The sequence below is a fragment of the Hippichthys cyanospilos genome, chromosome 5 (genome assembly GCF_059441005.1).
Source record: "Hippichthys cyanospilos isolate Australia breed blue-spotted pipefish chromosome 5, RoL_Hcya_1.0, whole genome shotgun sequence".
Lineage (NCBI taxonomy): Eukaryota > Metazoa > Chordata > Actinopteri > Syngnathiformes > Syngnathidae > Hippichthys > Hippichthys cyanospilos.
In genome coordinates, this window is record NC_142373.1 from 13,378,228 (window position 1) to 13,397,543 (window position 19,316).

At 39.6% G+C, this 19,316-nt stretch overlaps 1 protein-coding gene across 4 annotated transcripts in view; it reads left to right on the forward strand.

Annotated features, from left to right (window-relative positions):
• The window catches only part of adarb1b (adenosine deaminase RNA specific B1b), an 83,104-nt gene extending 72,718 nt beyond the window's left edge, over positions 1-10,386 (forward strand). For 3 of the 4 annotated variants that reach the window (XM_088415564.1, XM_088415561.1, XM_088415563.1), the window contains 7 exons: positions 542-656; positions 940-1,108; positions 1,197-1,348; positions 3,599-3,767; positions 7,444-7,625; positions 8,536-8,714; positions 9,314-10,386. In XM_088415564.1, coding sequence (XP_088271690.1) covers positions 542-656; positions 940-1,108; positions 1,197-1,348; positions 3,599-3,767; positions 7,444-7,625; positions 8,536-8,714; positions 9,314-9,490 — 1,143 coding nt within the window. In that variant the 3' untranslated portion in view covers positions 9,491-10,386. The remainder of the gene's footprint in view (positions 1-541; positions 657-939; positions 1,109-1,196; positions 1,349-3,598; positions 3,768-7,443; positions 7,626-8,535; positions 8,715-9,313) is intronic. The other variant, XM_088415562.1, reaches the window with a different exon arrangement.
• Positions 10,387-19,316: the final 8,930 nt, after the last annotated feature.

Here is a 19,316-nt window from a genome sequence, read left to right on the forward strand (position 1 = left end):
AAGACACCTTCAAAGATATTCAGGCATGTTTTACATTTCGAAGGTGCGGCCAACCCTTTCGTCTCACGGTGAAAATTCACAGTAAAGACCTTTGATTCTCAAATAGGGGATTCATGAGAACTCCATAGGGTTCCTGCAGCTATAAGTCATGTATTCCTGAACAGTATGGCCTGCTTTTCAAATTAAGAGCAAATGAATTGGAACATGAAGCATCCTGCTAAATTGTGTTGGTGAATCCTATGCCTTAAGAAGCTTAATTTGTTAAACGGGTGCAAATTGTTACCAGTCGGGATCGATATGATTCATTTAGGCCGACGTTTGACAGAAACAAAATATCGATTACCGATTCATTGGTCGAATCATTTAAATAGGATTTGTTTCCTCGCAATGCATTTCAGTAGCTGTTATATGCGGATTTTCACTCTTCGCCGGCCAACCTATTCCCCGTGAATAGCGTGGGTCAACAGGTGTGACATCAGTCGTGTTTTATTGGCTGATTTGACACCGGTGGCTTTGTGTGTTGGCGCGCGTGCGGTTGCAGGTTCTCGCCGACGCTGTCTCTCGACTGGTGGTTGATAAGTTCAGCGAACTGACGGACAACTTTACCTCCCCCCATGCGCGGCGGAAAGTCCTGGCCGGCGTCGTCATGACAACAGGTAGCTAGAAGGGTGGGAAGGCACTATCACTAAGACCCTGTCCTTTATTTTCTACCACGTCTCTGTGTCAAAATAAGCTTCATTATCTTTGAAAAGGAAGACATTGTATAGTTCACGGTTTGGCGGCTTAGTGTCCAAATGCCATGTCATTTCATAACTTTCATAACGGTCATGATCATGATTCCCTCATCGCGGTTAAAATTGATTGAATTCGGGCCCCTTTGTTGTGACGTTACACTGGATGGATGCAATGTTGTTCACACTGGTTTTGGTTTCCTACCAGGAACGGATGTAAAAGAGGCGCAGGTCATTTGTGTTTCCACGGGTACCAAATGCATCAACGGAGAGTATATGAGCGACCGCGGCCTGGCACTCAACGACTGCCACGCCGAGATCATCGCTAGACGCTCGCTCATGAGATACCTCTACATCCAGCTAGAGTTCTTCCTTAGGTCCATCCACGCTCTTAATGTTTTTAGCATCTTCCCTTTGGAGCTTTTCAACTTGACGACGGAAGTGTGTGTTTGTGTGTTGCCGTAGCAGTAGCAAAGAAGAGCATCAGAAGTCTATATTCATGCAGTGTGACAAAGGAGGCTACAAGTTGAAGGACAACATTCAGTTCCACCTCTACATCAGCACCTCGCCTTGTGGAGACGCCAGGATCTTCTCCCCGCACGAGGCCGGCGTGGAAGGTAACGCGTCACGCTCGACGCTGATCTCGTTAACGGTGGACCTGTGGTGCCAGGGAGGAAAAACATGTTTTGTTGGAGGAAGCTTATAAAAGCTCATGGAACATTTTTGAGGGAGATGTAACATGACATGGTTGACAGCTGGTCTTTCCTTCCATTTTCTCCCATTCAATGGGCACTTTTCTTGGTCAGATTCGGACGAATCTGTGTCAGTCTCCTAGACAGTCCTAACAAAAAAATCTATCAGAAGTGCAAGAATGTTGTCTACACAGTTTGCTCAAGCTTTTATAGTCTTTCTTTAATACAGCTAGCAATACCAAAAATGTTTTTGGTTTTCCCAATAAACCCTTTTTATTTCTTATCGTCGGTGGAAACATGACTTAAATGGTCATGCATTAAACATTTATAGTAATAATGGTTAATAATGTGTAATATAATAATTATCAAATGCTCCACAAAATTAGAAAATTGCTCCTCAAATAAAATCAATGATTCACAAAACTGCTCTTCAAAAAAAAAAAAATTATATAACACCTATATATTCCGAGCATTAAACCGCGATGTCATTTTCATATCAACGAATAGATTGCTATTATTTTTCAACGTAATGTATCACAACTAAGTCATTCAGCCAGCCCAGTAAAAAGAGATTTTTGCCGTCCATATCCGTCAATGGCAGCGAATGAGTTGATGTGTTCTTTCAAGTCTGACCTGTGCCTAACCGCAGCTTGGCGCAACAGTTTGCTAAATGAAATCCTGGAGATTCTGTCTGCCGCTCGCTTCAATTTAATTAGAAACGTGGCGCGACGTCGTAACGCTGCAAAAGGAGCCTTCGTTAATTAGGGCTTTTGTTAGTCTCTGTCTGCGCCTATCAGTCTTTTCCTCGGCCGGCTTGACTGATTAACCTTCCCCGTATTTGGTCAAAGTGTTTTCCCGGCGCACGCGTCGCCTGAACGGCACAGCGGCCACATTCAATTAAGCCGTGAATAGACGGCACTGCAAACATTGATAACCAAATATTGTTGTGACATGTTTTTTTTTTATTTTTTGCTTTCACTAATAATTGTTTTTAACTAAATGTCATTCGGTAATTCAAATTCCAAATTCAACAAGGTGGTGTAGGGCGGGGGCTGTCAATCATGCATGCGTGATAGATGTGATGGAAGGAAGTCGGCCAAATATTTTTACATGCAGGCAGATGCTCTCTAATTGCTTGTCAATTTGGCACGTTCTGCATGTTCTCCTTTGCTATCGTAAGCCAATTGGTGCCCTTTCATGTCTCGTGCACTCATTTAATTGGACCGTTCAAAGTTGTCAAGGAGTGGCATTTCTTCTTCACCACTTAATGAAAAAAAGTTTTTAATTTCTTTGCAAAAGCAGCGCTCTATTAGGTGTACTTTCGATGCGGGTTGACTTCATTGAAAATGTGACAAGGTTATCCTGATCTGATATTGTTATCGGTCCGATATAAGCTCAAAAAAACAGTAAAGGTCATCCAGAATTTCTCACGCTAGCCCCCGCCTTTTTTTTGTCCCACTGTCTTTTGAAAATTTCATTCTGAACGCACGTAAAGTTTTTATGCACATCAGGGTCATATTTATATTTGAGGTTGCGTTTTTTAATGTTTTGAGTAAATAGGTCAAAGGTCATCAATAAATAAAAATAAAAGCACGTATCATTCCTGATGATATTGGATTGATATGGAGTTATCGACAAAACTAATTTCATGCATTGATCGGAATAGTGTGGTTTTCTTTTCAAATTGAGAGCAAATAAATTGGAAGGCGAGGCTTTTGTTTGTTTCTGAACGTTGATATATCAAATCATCATATCAAAAATGATTTGCACTAGCTAGGTGGGACTGGGTTGAAAAAAAGAGAATTCCTAGGTGGTATATCATTGAAATAGTGTGCGAACCACTGTTCGAGGCTGCAATATCTGTATATATCCAGAGTGAAAAGCTTGTATTCGATCCCTCCTAGTAACAAGAATTTTCATTACATCACAATATGTGAACATGTTTATTGTATATGCATTTTTAGATGTTTGAAATTTGATTTTCCTTTATGAAAGATTCCTAAACATATGACATGGATCCCTCCTCCTATTGGTCACAAGAAGGTAAACGCAAAGGTCATTCGGTCTGGTACAAGTATAAAGCAAAAAGCAACAAGTAGAACAAAATTATGAGCATGAAACTGACGCGAGTCCACCATTCGGTATCGTAACGTTTGACCTTTTCCTCCTCCTCAGACCAAGGCGACAGACACCCCAATCGGAAAGCGAGGGGTCAGCTTCGGACCAAGATCGAGTCCGGCGAGGGCACCATCCCCGTCAGGTCCAGTAACACCATTCAAACGTGGGACGGCGTCCTCCAGGGAGAGCGGCTACTCACCATGTCCTGCAGTGACAAGATTGCCAGGTCATTTTCAGATAAAAGCCACTCTCGCCTCAATCGGCAAATCATTTACAGCCTGTTTAGGGTTTTCTGCTTTACCGCACTTTCTGTTCGGATGGATCTGTGGCGTCCATAGCCGTCAATGGCAGTGAACTGGTTAATGGCTAGCTAGTGTTTTTATGACTTTGGGTAAGTGTAGGTTTGTAGCAACGACGTATTCCAACTTGCTTACTCATTGGGGTTATTTTGATATTAATTTTCTATATGAAGGCAATGTGAGGGCAGGTGAGGCTTGTACAGTTTAAAGATGAAACGGGTTCAATTAGCCCAAAATATTTAGAAATTAAGGAGAAAAAAAATCCTTTATTTTGGCTTTTTTTTTTCTAAAGATGAGCTGTTTAAGTTTGGCATCTGCGACCTGGTCAAATTGCAGTTGAAAAAGCTGGAAAAATCAGAATATTTGGCCTTTATTTTGAAACTATTTCCTTTATTTTGAAATAGTGTTAATGATGAGCTGCACCATTTAAATTTGGAACGTCAGACTTGATCAATTGGTGAAATTGCAGTAGAAAAAAGTATGATTTTATTTAGAAATTTGGGGAAAACAATTTTAAGAGGTATGAGCTTAAAAGTTTCAAGTTGGAACAATAATGATCTGTCAAAAATGGAAATGGGGGGTAATTAAAATTTACTTAAAAAAAAATCAAAATAAAAAAAATCTTGTGGTATGGATGAGCTAAAGATAACCAATTGTTTCAATTTGGGGAATTTTATATTCCCTGCATGAATTATTTTCCAGTTTCTATCGCCCGCCATGAAAGTGGACTAATTATTTTTTGGTTGAATTAAAATAGCATATTTGCTCCTGGAAAACAGTCAACATTTTTGCCCATTTAGTCATCATGTTTATGCACATTTTCCACTCTGGTTTTGAACTATTGTTCCGTTTTTTAAGGAATCCGCGGAAATCAAAACATTTGATATCATCCATTCTCTATTTACCGGAATTGTCCCTTAACGTCGGGCATTCTTCGGGCTATCCGTAAATCCCGAGCGCGTCCGTCATTCCTCTTACTGAGGTGTCAGGGCCGAGCACGCTGAAGGACCGAGCCGTCCTCGCCGTATATCGCCGCGCCGATCATGGCGTCTTTAGTCTCCGTCGGCGTTCAAGGCGAGGCAGCCCGTTGCCGAGCAAACAATGGGAGCGGTCCATAACTTCTCGGTGCTTCTGGGTCGCCCGGGATGGTAATACCTTGCCTCAGTGCACCGAATGATTGGACGGCGAGTGAAGGACACGTCTGCTGCGTTAGCGGACGCCTTGTTCGTGTTCCTTTTCGCACGGAGCCGTTACTCTTTCAGCTCCTCGTACTTGCGCTATCGATTTGACTTTTTTTTTTCCCTGTCAGCTGTGGCGCAAGTGACCGGATCTAAGTCAGTAGAGGGCAAAATGGCTTTGCGATACCGGGGTAATACAACAAAAAAAACCATTCAGGTTAATAAGTAGCCATTGATTGGTTCCTCAGATGATGTTGCCTGATTTCCTCTTGGGAGAAAGTGGCGTGGTGCCTTCGCTTACCACAAAAATTTAACTTTTTTGTTGTTGTTGTAGCCATTCCTTTTTTTAGTTTATTTCTTTTGTTAAAAAATTGAAACATAAAATCAAGACCTTTTTTTTTTGGTTTTTTTGTTCCATTATAGAAACAGGAAGTTCATCAAGAAAAATAGCAATGTAAACCTGCAATTCTTTTTTTTCTTTTTTAGTAAAATTGCTTTGGGGAGGGGCAATGTGTAAAATATAGACCGTTTTTCATTTGATTATTCAAAAACCAATAAATTAGATGATTGTAAGTTTCAAAATCAAGTTATGACGCTTAACACACCCTCTTGGATCTGACGAGATGGATCTGAAAATGTGACTTCTCAAAAAAAAACAATTTTTAATTTAAAAAAAAACATTTTTTAATTAAAAAATAAAATAAAATGCATATTCAAGGTAGTCAAGCAAACGTGCTTTCTGTATTATTGTAAGTTATTTTGAAAACATCAGAAACTAAAAACCAGAAACAAAATACAAGATACTGCTAGAAATGCAGTTAAGTTTTTGTATGTTAGTTTTTTCCCAACCCATAAATCCAAAACTATTGCACAGATCAACCAAAATCAAAATCACCTTTAAAAAAAAAAACTTCGAATTCTCATCATAATCAATAAACAACCATAAAAAACCAGAAGATCATTTCTTGTATCTGAGCAAACTTAGAAAACAACGAGATCAGAGCCTTGTTCTTTAAACCGTGCAAGTATCTGTCTTTTTTTTTTTTTTTCCTGCTCTTGACTACACATTTGAGTCTACGCACACAGGCGCACATTTTCTCCTTGCAAGTGAGGTGGGAGTGTGACGCTTCGCAGAGCATGTCAATGGGAAAATGACTAGGGAGCGATGGCTAATGATACAGCACAAAAAAAAAAAAAAAGAAAAGAAATTGGATCCCTCGGTAGGATTTTGTGTGCTACGTCGCATTGGCCTCTGTGGCATTCGATACTCATTTATCTTACATGTGTTGCCATTCAGCGTTCCGCGTTTGGATCTTCTCTCCCACCTCATAGCCTCGAACCTGACAACGCTTATGAAATTTGACCAAAATATAAAAGAAAAAGTTCTCACGCCAATCAAAGCAGGCTCAAGTTGAGCTCTGTAATTAGTAGTCAACCCATCATTTTCTATGAGAGCAGACATGTGCTCTTGATTTACAACTTCACCACATCCCCTGTTCAAACGTCAGATATTTTCTCTCACGGAGGCGGCACTTCATTATCAAATCACCAAATCTCAGTTAGTGAGCAACATCCCAAATAAAAAATGCAAATTGTTTTTCTTTTTCACTCTTGTGCGGTCTTTTGTCCAATTCTTTGGTCATTACATCAAAGGCATTCCACGTCAAAGGGAAAGCGCTGAAAGGAGACACCAGGGAGCTGAAATTTCACCCAGATGCTGACAACATGTCAAACACGGCACCATCACTTAGTTATCACACTACCAGATGTGTGCCATCCCTTGGATAAATTATTGCCAGAACGACCTGGGAAAAAAAAATTACCAAAAAGAGTTAAAATCAGTGATAATAACACTGAATTACCGTATTTTCCGCACTATAAGGTGCACCGGATTATAAGGAGCACCCTCAATTAATGACATTTTAAAACCTTTTTCCATATATAAGGCGCACGGGATTATTAGGCGCACCCTCAATCACATATTCTAAAACTTTTTCAATAACAATATAGTATTACTCAAAGTGATAACTAAACTCTCAATAGCATAACTCAATGTCAATTTGTTCAACTGTAAACACACAAAAGAAACAGGTGAAGCTTACTTTATCACTTCATTCCTCATCTACGCATCCCAATCTTAATATTGATCCATATATAAGGCGCGCCTGATTATAAGGTGCACCATCAGCTTTTTAAAAAACTTAAGGCTTTTAGGTGCGCCTTATAGTGCGGAACATACGGTAATCCCTCATCAAATTGTGACTTGGCCTTCTCAAACATTTCGGAGTCAGGGACACCTTTTAGAAAGCGCATTTTTTCAAGGACCCCCATTGCAAACGTTTGCGTAAACATGACATAACTATTTGCACAGTTTCTTTGCACTTTTTCCAAGTGGAAACCCGTCGATTGTATTGTTTTGGCGCAGATGGAACGTGGTGGGCATCCAGGGCTCCCTGATGAGCTACTTCACCGAGCCCATCTACTTCTCCAGCATCATCCTGGGGAGCCTCTACCACGCCGACCACCTCTCCCGAGCCATGTATCAGAGAATCGCCGACATCGAGGACCTCCCCCAGCAGTTCACGCTCAACAGACCTCTGCTCAGCGGTGAGGAACGCCGCTTGCCTCCTTCCCGTTTTCGTGTTGTCGGTTGACATTTACTAGCGCGTATTGAGCAATACGTCAACCTTTTCCATGGCTTAGTAGACCAGGGATGCCGCTTTACATTTTAATTCCAGCAATATTTTCTTCGTAACATTTGAAGGCACTTCCGTTTTCCCCCACTTCCTCACATCTCTTACATTTTTGTCTTGAGATTTGTTATGACTTTTATGTGGCATGTGCAAGGTTTTTTCCAGGCTTATACTATGGCCTTAGATGAGGGCATGGCCCGAGTCTTTTTTTTTTTTTTTTTTTTTTTCCCATTCCATTTTGATATTTAAAATTTCGGGGCACTTCTACTTGAGGCCTCTTCATCTTTTCTCTCTCTGTTGGTCATTCTTTGTGTGGATGGTTCCATGTAAAGTAAACCTTTGTTGCTCTGTATTTCTGATGGCGTTATGACAAAAGAGAAACTTTGAACCTTGAAATGTATTGCATGGAAGTTAGAGGTAGAGTGGTATGTTTTTTTCTGTTTTTCAGGGTCAATACCAATTATTTGTAGTCAAAGAGGTGTGTGTAAGTTCATTTTTCTTTTTAAATATAGGACAAAACCTAACTGGATCTTGAAGCAAATTGAGTTACTGCGATGCAATTTTCCAGCAGATGAGCCGGAACGGAAACCAATGATGTTACAGGATCTATCTTTGGAAGTTGCTGAATATAATACGCCTACAAATACCACTACAAATGTAGTTCTAAAGTTTAATAAATCAGTCACAAAGGGCACCGCAGTCTGTTTTAAATTGAGTTTCCTCCCACATGCAAAAATGCTGATAAAAAAAAAAAAAAAAAGCTACAGTATTGAAGACAGGTTGAATTGTTTTTTTGGTTTTTTTTTCGGGGGGGGTGCGTGTAGGCATAAGCAACGCGGAGGCCAGGCAGCCAGGCAAAGCGCCCAACTTCAGCGTGAACTGGACGGTGGGCGATCAGGGCTTGGAGGTGATCAACGCCACCACGGGCAAGGACGACATGGGCCGGGCCTCGCGCCTATGCAAGCACGCCCTCTACAGCCGCTGGGTGCGCCTGCACTCCAAGGTAAGGCGACACAAGCTCCCGCTAAATCTCCCAAGTTGGAATTGTTTTGCGACGCAGCTAACTGAATTTAGTCAAATATCCAATGTGTTTGAATGCCATTTGTCCATTACAAGGTAATCCAAGTGTGTAAATATTTAAACAATTGAAAGTAGCTGTCATTCGGTGCCATGGACGAGAATTCTCGTTTTTTCGAATGCTAATAACAATAATACGTCATAAAATTATTGTCAAATACGCTTTTTTATGGAGGGTAGCTGATACCCTTGAGTAATGCTTACCTAATGTTAGCCAATTGAGCACTGTAGTGACAACTGTGACCATTGGATGGCAGTGTTTCCTCACCTATGACACAGCTGTTATCTGCATGCAATTCAAAGTAAGAAATTGGAGTCCAAAATGAAAAAATCCATCGAGCGCCCATTGGCTCATATTTTTATGAGCAATATAAAGCATCCTCGCAATTTGAACAATATTCTTGTTTTTGAATTTTTAGAAAAGCTTTGAAATTTAGAGACGGCTCGTACGAAGCGTCCCAATTTTTGTTGTTGTTTTGAATCCCGCCGCTGACTTGTCTTTTCGGGTCGCCGCCCACCCCCCAGCTGTCGTCGCTGTTGCGGATCAAGGCGGCCAAGCCGGCGTCGTACCACGAGGCCAAGCAGGCGGCCGCCGAGTACCACGAGGCCAAGCAGGCGCTCATCAAGGCCTTCCACAAGGCCGGCCTGGGGGCTTGGGTCAAGAAGCCCATCGAGCAAGACCAGTTCACTCTCGGCTCGTGAGGGGCCCGCTGGACCGAAGGGAAGGGGATTCCAACCCCCCCGCGTTAGCAGCCCATCTCCCCCGCCCCCTCATATATTTGCACGCACTTGCAGCTGTTAACCCGTGGAAGTAGTTGTGCATAGTTCCCAAAATTTTAAAAAAGAAAAAAAAACACACCCGCATCTCATCAGGGTCACTCCTTACCAGACTCACCTCATGAAACTCTTTTATATTTTTGCTTTTAACAAATGGTGGACTTCCCCATGTACTAAAACTGGAATCCATGTTTTTAGTTGTTGTGTTTTTTTTAATTATTATTTTTATTTGTTGTGTGATAGATAAAGTCTCTATGTATTTCTTTTTTTTGTTTTTTTTTTAATGTCGGGGCGCTGCATGTCAGATTAGGGCAGCCAGAAAAGTTGTCATTAAAAAACGTGCCATCGAGGCTGAGAAATTAAACATAGTCGTAAAAAGTAGGGCCCGACCGATTAATCGGACCATTATCGAACTTCGCGCATCAGTCAAAAATAATCTGCGATCATTTGCCGATAATTTTAACTTTTTCCCTTTATGTACTCCAGTGCTTCTCAATTATATTTTGCCATGAACCCCCCAGGAAAGAGGAAACTTTTCAAGCCGCAGACATTAAAAGATTATCTGTAAAGATTTGTATATCTCAACCTGTATCCTTTATAACATTAACAAAAGAAGAAAGCAATATAAATTAACTTTCAACAACTTAATTATAATTGTTTTTTTATGTTTATACGGGTTACAGCTTAGTCTAAAACTGAAAATAACAACAAAGTGCATCAAAGTGCCTGAAACTAAATTAATGATAAAAAATTCCTATTTTATTGCAATTACACTTCACATGACAAAAAGAGCCTTTGCCCTGGGGTTATCCCCCCCCCCCCCCCCCCCCCCCCCCCACCCCACTATTTGAGACGCACTGATGTATTCTTACCATTAATAGTAAATGTATGCAAATAACAATTGGAGTGTGTCATTATTTAATACACATAAATCAATAGCATAACCTCGGATTGTGAAATATTTATCATGAAATTCAACGATGACATCTTTCTGCAGACTTGTCATTCAATGCAAAGCAAAACAACATTTTTACAAGCAATGCAAGGAGGTCGTGCAAAGAATTGACTATATATATATATATATATATATATATATATATATATATATATATATATATATATATATAATATGACCATCATTAAGCATGAATGTGTTAAAATATGACAACCATTTATTAATTTTGCAACGCAATGAATTCAGGGAACCAAAAACCAAAGGTTGTTGGTGTCTTTTTTTTAAAACAATGTATTGGTCAGAGAATAGTAAAAATCTGCATATATTTGACAACTGTTGAAATGCTTTGGAAGGAAGCATGCTATTTTATTCATGAGAATTTTTTTTTAATGAATCGTCCGATTATTCATGTTTTTTGCCAAAAGTCTGCATCAGTCCAGGAAAAAAAAAAAACATCGGTCGGGCTCTAGTAAGAATATAACATCCTTTTTTTTAAGATGTTAAATAAAAAGGCTCACTAATTTGGGGGGATTTTTTTTTCTGTTTTTTTTTTTTTTTTTTAGCTTTTTTGACATTACGATGTACTTGTACATTCCTTGTTGTTGTGCTCGTAAACAGACGTGCGCAAGTTGACTCGAGCCCGGCTTGGGAATGTCTATTTTTTTTTTTTTTACATCTTGATCTGTGTTTGCATGGCGGGCCTGCACAGCAGAATGCAACGCATGGTGACAAGAAAGAGTATCATGAGTGAATGAATGGCAGCATATTCCTCCACGGGCAGCTTTCCGTCTCAATTTTTCTACATTTCTGCTGTTGATTGACGGGGGGAGGAGTCACTTATGTTTTCTTAACGCTGGGCTTATTTTTTTGTAGATTTGGGACAATACTAACATGAAAAAAAAGCCCAAGTGATACTGGATTTTTTTGTGGGGTGGGCGAGATACCGATGCAGATATTTGTTTAAAAAATGAATAAATAACATAGCACTATTGCGCTAACGGTTAATATTTTTATGTCCGAGTATGAAGGTACACATGTACTGTCAGTGAAATGTATTTTCAAACGTACTCACTATGCAAAATGGGCCGATTAGTGTTGTTGTTGTTGTTGTATGCTAGTTGTTGACGTGAGCGTCATTTTAAATGTTGTCACTTTGGGGTTCACTAGAAAAATTTTAGGATTTGAATGACGGGGTGAAGCTCGTAAAAAAACATTTGTCGCGGAAAAGTCAAGTTTCACCAACTGCTTGTGTAACATATGAGTTCCTACGTTTAGCGTACCCTGGAATCTTCACCAAAGATGATGTCCACCTCAATGTCATCTGAAAGTTAGTAGTCGTTAGTACTGATGGGAAAATGAAGCTTCATGAAACACTAGCCTTTTTTTTTTTTTTTTTTTTTTTAACCAAAATCATCATCTACAAGAGTCAAAAAAATACCACTTTTTCGTTTAAGATTGTGCTCATGGTCTAAAAATTAATTCTAGTGTACATCTAGTTTACATTGCATCTTTAACCCAACAATTCCATCAATAGAAGCAAAAGATATACTGTATCAAAAGTGCTTCACAAGGCCTCATTTTACCCTCACGAGGCTAGAGAACAAGCTAGACCGTGAAAGATGAGAATCCATTGTGACGCATGGGATGAAGGTTCTTTTTTCTTAGGCACTGCCATGACAATTCTTGGCTCAAAATATTGTCGGGGCCAACCAAAATATAGGCCTCGGCTAGTGATGGGTGAATGAAGCCTTATGAGTCACTTTGATATATTTTTTACTCCTCTAGAAGGTGCTCTGAGTTAAAAAAAAAAAAAAAAAAGTAAAAAGGCAAGCGCGATGAAAATAAAATATCTTGAAACCAAGAAAAGTGGTCAAAAGTGCTTCATGAGGCTTCGTTTTCTCATCACAAGCCTCAGCATGTAATAGCTCAGGCCACTTGTGAAGCCCCATGAAGCACATTTTTTTTTTCTAGAATGGTGCTCTTGGTATAAAAATAAAGGTTAGGAGATGGAAATGTATTCAATTTACAAGATAAGCGTCTTTAAACCAAGAAAAATGGTCTAAGATGTTTCATGAGGCTTCATTTTGAAAGACCTGCCTCAGCATATATCAGCTCAGGCTGCCACGTGTGAAGCCTCATGAACCACCTGTGATACTTTTTTAGCTGGCACTTTTAGTTTAAAAATCAAGGCTAGTGCAATGGAAATGTATTAAATTTGCAAAGTATCAAAAGTGTTTCATGAGGCTTCACGTTCCCTTCACTAGCCCCAGCATATATCAGCTTGAGCTGCCGTGTGTGAAGCCTCATGAACCATTTGTGATTATTTTTCAAAGGCTAGTGCAATGAAAATGTATGAAATTTACAAGATCTTCAAAGTGTTTGATGAGGCTTCATTTTCCCATCACTAGCTCAGACCGCCGCGTGTTACGTCTCTTTCCCTCCAGTGTGTGCAGTTTTATAGTCGATTGTGACGTTGCATCAAGAATTGCGAATCTTCCAGAACTGAATGTAAAGAGGACAAAAAAAAGTGATGTCTTTCCAAGATGGCAGAAGAGCGTAGATCCTGCACCAAAGTGACATGCAATACCCCCCCCCCTCCCCCGTTTCTGCTGTGATGTCACTTTAACGCCCCGCCCCCTGCCCAGACACACAAGCACACTTCTGATCTGTCTTCAGATGTGTCCCAACTGAGCTCTTTTGTATATAAGGACCGCCTGCTTGTAGACTTGTCTTTTTCTTCTCTCGACTGCACTGAAGATGTCAACCGATGATGTCATAAGAAACCGTCCCCGTTTCGGGTTCGGCTGCGAGATGACTAGCAGCAAGAACTGAATTGAATCCTCCTCGCACCTCCACTTGTAAATTCTCAAATGATGCTCAGTGCTCCCTTTTGCCATGTGTGAAATCTGCCCCACCCCCTCTGCACCGCCCCATTGTCGCAGACAAATCTCTCCAGTACGACCTTGCATGTATTTACCACCGCTGCACCTCGCATGATGATTTAACTTTTAAAAGGACTCGTGTAGGGAAAAAAAAAAGACAAAAAAATCTGAAGATAGAGGTATAACATGAATAAAAGAGTTCTTAGTTTACTTTCGTATGTGTTGGAAGAGTGTTTCTTTAAATGTGCTTTTTGAAGTATTTTTTTATTGAGCTATTTTCACCAGTCAAAAGTTAGTATTTTATCTATTAATTGGTGAATCCATTCATTCAAAACAATTCAATTGCTGCTCAAGCGGTTTTCAAATTTTGGAAGTTTATCAAGTGATTGGTTGGAATTGGAAAGGTCATTTCCGAGGGGTATTTTGACTCTTTCAGTGCCAAGCGTTATCGGAAAAGAGAACCTTCTAGAGCGCCGGTATAATTTTGCATTTTCACTCATCTTTCAAGGCCGACAGACTGTTAGCTATGTATATAAATATGGGTGGTATATGAAATATTGATTTCCATTCCTTACTTTGAATTGCATGTCGGTAATATCTATTTTGTATGTGTGGAAACACTGCCATCCAATGGTCACAGTTATCACTACAGCGCTCACTTGGCTTATGTTAGATAAGCATTAAAGTGTCAGCTACCCCCCCTTAAAAAAAACATATTTGACGAAGATTTTATTATTCATTATTATTACTCCTATTTTAAAAGACGAGAATTCTCGTCCATGGCACTGAAAGAGTTATTAGTTTTTCCGCCGGTTTCAATCGAATGCTTTTCAAATTAAGAGCAAATTGATTGGAACGTGAAGATCACTGTGTTAGAGATTTATTCAATCAGCTTGTTAGTCTTTTTGTTTTCATTCAAAAATTATGTTTACCTCATTTTGTTTATTTCAGGCAAACACACCAAAGGTGACATAAATTTAATTTGAAATTTGAATTTCTGTCTCACACTTTCATCAAATTACCCCATAAATCAAGAATATCTGACTTAAGAGCCAGAAATTAAAATGTTGAAAGTAGTTTTTTATTATCATTATTATTATTATGGCTGATATTGTACAAGGTAACGATGGAAAAACAAAGTCTCATAAAGCGCTTGTGACAGCGCTTTCCTCCTCTTGATGGTGCTTTGGGCTGCAGTGGGTATTTATTAAATTTACATTGCATCTTTAATAGCACCATTGAGATGGGCAGAAATAAAGTATCAAGTGTTCGATTAGGCTTCATTTTCCCGTCACTCGACCAAGCCATTAAGTTAAAAAAAAAAAAAAATTCAAGAGAAACTACACCAAAATACCGCAAATGATCTTTTTAGCGGCCCCACCACGTTGTTGATAATGTATCCATCTCCTCTCAGACATGCTGACCCCCGACAGAGCGAGCTCAACGTTTCGATGAAGTTCATTTTCACATATGTGGAATCTTCCACAGGAAGTGAAGAAAATGTGAAGTGTCAATCGCGCGGCGGAGATGCCTCGGAATAAATAAAACATCACAAAATATGCCTTGCCTCCGGCTTATAATGAAACGCGCAACCCGGGATGAAAAAGCTCGAGATGACAACTGAAACCACTCAGGCACAGGAAAAAAAAAAAAACAGGAAACAAGGAGACAGCCCAAAAGCACTTTATATCATTTGGATGTTTGCATAACATTGACGCTATACTTTAGATGAGGTGTGGGCAGCCATGTTCCTAGAGAGCCGCGTGCATGTTTTTGATGTCTCCCATAAATTGCACCTGATAACCAACATGATTATTTGACTCTTGAGGACTGCTTAAAATGGATGCCACCTTTTTTTTTTCCTTTTAAAGCAGAGCCCATGGACTCTGTGACATCAGTTTCAGTTCCCAGCAGGTGGAAACACGGGACGGGCTTGGATGGTTTAAAGTTCTTACCACGCGTGATCATTTTCTTATTCCTAGAGATGTTGTGTGTGGTTTAAAAATAAAGGCTAGTTCAATGGAAACGTATTAAATTTTCATCGCATTTTATATCTATCTAGAGGAGCTTTTCTCTCTCTCTCTCTCTCTAAGAAAAAAGAAGCTAATGCTTGATAATGCTGTGACATGTTTTGTTTTCAAATTGAGTGCAAATTAATTGGAACAAAGTAACTTATTGGTAAATTGTGTCCTATGGAAAACGCTTTTATTTTGTTAAGTTTCACATGAAACCGCACTGTCATTAGTGACATTTTTTGGGGGGTTTTGATCAGATGAGCCGAACAATAAAACACGACGGTGTCACACGATCTGTCTTCTAGCTAATTAAGGGTTACTTAAAAAAAGTCTTACATGTGTTAGGTACATCATTGAAAAAGTTGTATGATTAAGAGTGCATGTTTGGATGTGCAGGTGTGGTCCTTGGGTGTCAGCAGACTAAATGCTAAAGGGGGGGCTTTGAGGGGGCGCCAGCCCATCACGTCCCTGAGAGAAATGACCAATCATTAGGGTTGACCGTCTTCCAAGGCCCGCATTTCAATTTCAATTTTCAGCTCAGCGGACTCGGATGATGTATGTGGATAACGGCACGGCGGCATGACCCTCCGCCCGCTCGCCTCGTGTGTGTTTGTGTGTGGGTGTGTGTCGCTGCGTTCAAGGGAAATGGATCTCAATGGAAAATGCTCTTAAGGGGATTAAAGAGCACCTGTGTGGGGATTAGAAAGCGTCTTCGGATCGTCCTCGCGGTGCCTCGTGCGAACCCTCTTGTCACGCAAAAAAATTAAGGTGTCGCTAAAAATGCTTTGCCAATAAGCGGCAGCCATCTGTCAAGTCAGGGTGCGCAAACTGTTTTACTCCAGGAGATTGAACTTTTTTATTTTTATTTTTTTTGGTTATTCCTTTTTTTTAGGTTAAAAAAAAAAGATGTTTTCGTCTGGCCCAATTTAGAATGAGGAAAGATGTCAAGAAAAATAGCAAGGTAAACGTGCAATCAAAATGTAAGTTTTTTTTTTTTTAATTTGCCTTTATTCCTATTATTTTTGTTAAAAATACATCAAAAATAATAATAAAATACAGGAAATATTAAGAAGGTAAGAGGTAAACCTGCATTAGAAAATGTTCTGGTTAAGAATAAAAATACACACACACACACACAAAAAAAAGATACATTTTTTATTTGTTTTTTCCCTTTTTTAGGGGGGATTTGTTTCCTTTATTAACAAAATAAATACATAAAATCGTTATTTTTTCTGTACTTGAAAGGAAACGGGCAGATAACCAAAAAAAAAGTACACTTTTTGTCATGGTATTAAAAAAGCATTCCCATTGGGCTGAAAACAATGAATCTAATGGAAATAAGAGTGTGAGGAACTTGAACACAGATGGAGCTTGCTCGGCTTCCTTTGAAGGAAGAGATGAGCGTAATGAGCTGCCGTGGGACTCATCCAGACAAGATTCGGAAAAAAAGGCAGCAGGAGGTTATGTCAACTGATGCATGAAATATAGATGACAAAAAAATCCTCAGACAAAAACAGCATCCCAAAAAAAATCCATCTTGGGAGACATTAGCTTAATGTTGAACTCTACAAGCATTTTTTTAACCAAGTCATTGTTTTTTTTACATATCCTTGTCTGTTGCTTCACTATAAAGACAAACGAACTTCTTCGATTGCAGGAATGTGATGAGACCAAAACTGGTGAGCCTCCATCAGAAGCAGGTATCTTTGAGAATTTTTTTTTTTTTTTTAGCCAATGCCATTTAGTGGGTGGAACATGGTGTGAATTTTGCATGACTTGCCCAAAAACACAACAGGTCATCGTATTCGGTTGTTTAACGTAATGTACATTTTTAAAATGAGCCCTGTCGCCTGTTTTACTCATTAATACAAAATTTGGTTGACACTTAAGGTTAACACCATGTCTATGGTTCTACAGTTACACTGCAATTGAAATACAACACAATAATATAAGTGTAACACGAAAACAAAGCTAGTTAAGGGGATAAACCCCAGACTATAATACACCATGTTTAATCCAGGGGACGACAGTGCAATCCCAGTCAAGTCCACTGGATGGCATTATCATGCCTTACATGACTCTGAATTGGTGGATGTGAGTTTTCATTTATAACTGCCTACCTTACGACTATAAAAGACGATTTTATTGTCTAAATTTGTCTAAATGTCATCTGTCGCGTACACGTATAAGTGAAACATAAGTATTGCCAAGGTTGAATTTACTAAAATAGTCTTTTCAGAAATCGAAAAACTTCTATCTTGCATTTCCTGGCCAAGTCCCAATCAGAGAAAGAATTCAAATTTGATCTGCATTCATTGGCTACTTGAAACTCATCCCACAATGCTCTTATCAGCAAAAAACCTGAAACCAGGACTAATTTATCTAATTTGGTGGGAGCTTTTAAGATATTTCAATGAACATTTTGAGGATTCGTGTTTCATTTATCAAGACTTGGACCATTTGTTTTCCGATCAAATTTAAAATCAACTCCATATATACATGTCATCCATCAACTGGGTTTTAAACTCAGTTTTTTTTTTCATGATGCATGATGTTATGTTGTCATGGCTAATACTTTTGTGTTTAGTAGCGTTAGGCAAACGAAGCCTCATGAAGCACTTGTGATATTTTTTCAGTCCTCTAAATTACGCCCTTGGTGTAAAAATAAAGGCTGGCGGAATAGAAATGCAATAAATTATCGCAAGAGAGCCATCTAGAGGGGAAAAAGTCTCAAAAATGCTTCACGAGGCTTCATTTTGCCATCACTTGTGTTCAGCTCAAATCCGCCTTTGTCTCCTCGCCAATAAACTAGCTGACGGCATCATTAGAATGGAAGGAGGCAAAGCTGGCATTTGCTTTGTGACCTTTGTGATGTACGTGGCTAAATTACTTGCCCCAGACACGCGTCATAATATCATCCCGCCCGTGGGTCTGCATTGAAGTGCCACCAGGGCATAAAATAGTTCCAAATGCATTCAGACAGTGGGAGGGATTTTTTTCTGTGTGATTGTGTAGGGGGGAAGGGGAGAAGAAAAGAATAGATTTATGGCATATTAGCCAGAGCTTTTGCTTGCTTAATGAGCTGTTTTGCAGCAAGCCGCCTCTGTTTGAATTGCTAAATTGTCAAAACAGCGCGCAAACGCCCGCTAATAGCCCCGTGCCCTTGTCACTTGACAGGCCGCGGCAAAGGCAATTTCCACAGCCGCGCTCGACGGAGAAATCATCGACGGTGGTAGAAAAAGCAGGACGAGCTAATGCAAACGTCAAAGGGGACATCAAAGTATTTTTATTTTAAATTTCAAATTGGGTGTGGAGACGAAAGACGAAGACATTTGAAAAATGATGGACTAAGCCCGACGTATTTTAGCAGCTAGCGGCACTAGCGGCAGCACTGGATGCTAGCAGCGTTAGCAGCACTCAGCTTGCTCACATGGGCTGATGAGAGCTGTCTGATGGCATAGGCAATTTAGTAAATGACAAAGTTGCCATTCCTACAGATCACTTTTGAACAAAACAGGCTTATTTAAATGTGCCGTTTTTGCTAGCAAAAATCGCTATGTTCTGATGCCTCTTTGTTTCATAAACAAAACGGGTAGACATTTAAACATTTCTAAAATCTGAGTAATGTTTATAGTCAAATAGTCTACTTTAATGCACTTTAATGTTCACTAAAAAAACGTATCCAAAAATGAAACAAAAACTATTTTATTATATTATTATCTTCTGCATTTATAATTGCCATTCAACCAAGCAAAACTGTACTTTTTTCTCATTTTATCTGAAGCTAGAACTTTCTCCTGGACATCCAAAAATATTCGCCCAAAAATGCCAGTAGGCGGTTTTCGTCTTGCCGGACGGGCCGACGTCGGCGCATCGTTCAAGACCTAAAGAAAAGGTTT